Source organism: Sinocyclocheilus rhinocerous, unplaced genomic scaffold, assembly GCF_001515625.1.
Source record: "Sinocyclocheilus rhinocerous isolate Xijiao unplaced genomic scaffold, SAMN03320098_v1.1 scaffold753, whole genome shotgun sequence".
Lineage (NCBI taxonomy): Eukaryota > Metazoa > Chordata > Actinopteri > Cypriniformes > Cyprinidae > Sinocyclocheilus > Sinocyclocheilus rhinocerous.
This window is the reverse complement of record NW_015655991.1, coordinates 1,153,512-1,157,241: the sequence shown is the minus strand read 5'-3', so window position 1 is coordinate 1,157,241 and position 3,730 is coordinate 1,153,512. Positions and strand designations below refer to the sequence as shown.

Here is a 3,730-nt window from a genome sequence, read left to right as displayed (position 1 = left end):
GTGTCCTGTATTCTAACAAGTCAAACTTAGCTTTTGTTTCATCGGGACAGTCCAACCGAAAGGGTGGTCGCGTTATAACCAAAACTCGGTTTAGGAGGAGAAGTCGCCAATGCTGTCTCGGAATACGGCATTGAAAGAAAATGAACACACGAACCCCCGCGACAATGTGTGTGTGTGTGTGATGGTGTGTGCGTGTGATGGTGTAGAGAAGGCGCATGTGTGATGAGTGTGTATGTATATGTAGACACTGCCCACCGCTGTCGCGCTCCCCCCACCTTGCATGTCTACCGCCGGACGGAGTCGCACCAGGGTTCGTGCCACTGCAGGGGAAAAACCCGGCAAGAATGGATTTCTAACAACGTTTCTCCTTTCTTTCCTTTACCCAACTGACGTCATCCTCAATGTCTCTCACAAATTTGAACTAACAAAATGAGGATTTCTTGTAATCAGCTTTTACTGCTATTCTCTTGCGTTTGGGGACTTACTATGGGTGCTTTTCCGAGCAGCGTTCAAATCGGTAAGTACGGCGGTTTATCTCAAAGACACGAGCTTCACGTTAAGTGCGTTAAACTGTCAAATGAATGACAAAAAATAAGACTGTCTGCATTGGGGTCAACTGTGAATGTCAGTGCGCAAATTATGCGGTTGGAAGTAGGTTTTGTTGTATGACAGTAAAGCGTTATTTTAGGGGGAAAGAGTTTTTTGGATACTTTTTGTTTGTTTGTTTTTTAGCTGTCAACCAGATCATTTAGCCACGTTTTGGTTATGGCACCACTGCAGTGCTCTCCGTGCAACGGGATGTTGCTCTGAAGGTGGATCATCCCGAGCAAGGGCACAAACGCAGTGAAAGTTTATTTATTTGTGAATTAATGCTTGGTGAAATAAAAATAATACGGATATATAATGACAAAGCTACTTCAATATCAGTTCACCACCTCGTCAATGGAAAGTGGTTTAATTTATTCCAATACTGCATCAAGCCTGTGTCATAAGCCCTGAGACTCCTCGTGCCTGTGAAATTCCTGATCTCTCTTATTGTTTGACCGAGAATATGAAAAGTGTAGTTACTGTTATCTGAGGAATAGAATGCCATAATCACATGTCAAATGTACAGTAAAAAAAAACGGGCAGCTGTGATTGTGTGAAATTCAATGTGGTGACGTTTCAGGCATGAATAAGGGAGGCGTTTTGTTGTCTTTTACATTTTGTATGTTTAGGCTTTATCATTGACTAATCATTGAAACAATTTAACACTGAGTAACTTTGACAGAAAATAGCCAGTTAGTAGGCTATGTATTTCTTTTTAAATCAACGAAAATAGTTCCAAAAGTAGCCAAAGTGTCAAGCTTTTCGTTTCACCAAGCAACGTGCAGACTAAAAGCCAGAGTGGAACTGGAATGGAGCAATAGATAGTTCCTTGCTCGAAGCATTCTGTAATCACTGGCCTCTAAATCCATTCCGGGGTTTCCGTTTCACGCTCCCCGCCCACCTTTCCATGGCAATGGCAAAAAAAAAAAAACATGGATAAACTGAACAGTATTACTTGAACAAACAAACAAACAAACAAAAACACCAATGGGGTATTTTTCACATTAGGCGTTTTAGAATACCCCCGTATAAGCTAGATTTTATTTTTCGTATTCCACATCCTGCCCAATGTTCTCCTTCAAACAATAATGTTTGATAATATTGCATATTATAAAAAAGTTTAAAATATAAACAATAATAAATACATTATAAAAACTGTTTGTTCACAGTTAAAACTTAGGACATTTCTGCATGAACTCACACAAGTCCCTCTTCTGAACCTTGTAACGTTCTAATCGTTTTCCTGTAAATGTAATAAAGGGACTTTTTAGATCCCATTACATGTTATAATCCCATCAGTGTTAACTTACTGTTCTCATAAAAAATACATTGCATCCTGTCTGGTTTATGCGCATGCGCATACTTTTGTGCACTAATGCAGATAAGCCAGAGGTTTAAAATAAATGAATGTCGCTTGTTCCCGGGACAAGCAAAACAGAAATACGCGCTTTATTTTCTAACATCTACAGAGCAAAATATAACCAGAAAAGGCAACTCGTGCGCTGGGGAAAACAACTCTTAAAGGGGTCCTATTATGCTATTTTACAATGCCTTGAATTTGTTTTGGGGGTGTACTAGAACATGCTCTCATGCTTGGTGGTTCGAAAAACACATTATTTTTTTTACATAATTTACATTATTACAATACTTTTCTCCCCAGTCTGGTACAAACGGCTCGATTAGTTCCGGGTTTGATGATGTGATTGGTTAGCTATCCCAGTGCGTTGTGATTGGCGAACAGCTTAGACGGTGTTTCAGTACTGCCCCGCCCCTTGCCAAAGCAGCAAGTTTAGTTAAGGATGGCGTCAATATTGCCATATCAATTTGAGCCGGATTCAGACCCAGAGAATATTGAACAAGAGGATTTCGCACAACCTCTGCACGCACGGATATTGCAAGACATATTACAGTGGTAACGTTATTGTTGTTGTTTTTTTTGTGGCTAAATCACATTTTAGATAGGATGTCAACAACCGCTTAAAAATAACTGCATTTACTATGTACAGATAAGTGCATATGTATTATTTTTATTGTTATTTAATTCTAACATTATAACATGAATTGCAGTGAAACTGTTATACAGTTGAATTTATTTATACCATAGTCCAGTGTTTCCCAGGCGGCATATATATGCAAACTCATTCTCTGCCAGCAGGAGGCGCTGTTGGAGTGGTAGAGATCAAGGTTTCCCCGGTAACTGCTGTATACAAAGCAGGGCTTCGCTCAAAAAAAAAAACACTGCTTTATCAGACATTACATGCAAGATTAAATGAAAATGGTTTCCTTCAGAAATACAGCGATATAAAAACACCCGCACTCAATGTATGGGAAACATTGTAGTCTGATAATTGAAGTGTAAATTCTGCAGATTACATCATTGTCCAGTATTGTACTGTCAGCAATTTATTATAAAAACGTTTTCATAATTGTAACATATTTACATACATAATTATTCAGGTGCATGTGTAATAACTTGTGAAAACTTGAGGCTACAGCAGCACTTCTTCGTCGTCATCTTGTCTGATGCACTCAACCAAGCGTTCTAACCACGACCTCGCCCCTCCCCACCCCCCAACCATTCGAATTTCCTTAGGTGGACTTATTTTAATGATATTCTAATGGGCCGCTTTGTGATATCACAAAACCCGGAAAACAAACGCTGTAGTCCAAACGAGCCGTTCGTTGTAGTTCTTGATAAGGGATTTTTTTTTTTAACAAAATATCTCCCTTTGGAGTGGACTTTGAGATTTGAAAGTTTGAAGATCTTTTTTATGCCCAAACATACACACTACACACTGACTAAAATTCAAAAAGTGAAAAAGCGTAATAGGACCCCTTTAAAGGGATAGTTTAAATTCAGTCGCTGGTCCCCATTGATCGCTGGTCCCCATTTTTTTCCAAACTATGGAAGTCAATTGGGACCAGCAACTGAAAGTGAACTATCCCTTTAAGTTACAACACACACATCTGCCTAAGCACCTGCCACATCAACCTGTGTTAATGAACCTCTTGAAATCATTTAAAGGGGTCATATGATGCGATTTCAAGTTTTCCTTTCTCTTTGGAGTGTTACAAGCTGATTGTGCATAGATAAGATCCCTGAAGTTGCAAAGACTAAAGTCTCAAAACCAAAGAGATATTC

General features: G+C 39.2%; 1 protein-coding gene across 2 annotated transcripts in view; it reads left to right on the top strand.

The window, feature by feature from the left end:
• Positions 1 to 239: 239 nt before the first annotated feature.
• The window catches only part of LOC107718985 (glutamate receptor 4-like), a 109,505-nt gene continuing 106,014 nt past the window's right edge, over positions 240 to 3,730 (top strand). For both annotated transcript variants that reach the window (XM_016526267.1, XM_016526266.1), the window contains exon 1: positions 240 to 517. In XM_016526267.1, coding sequence (XP_016381753.1) covers positions 430 to 517 — 88 coding nt within the window. In that variant the 5' untranslated portion in view covers positions 240 to 429. The remainder of the gene's footprint in view (positions 518 to 3,730) is intronic.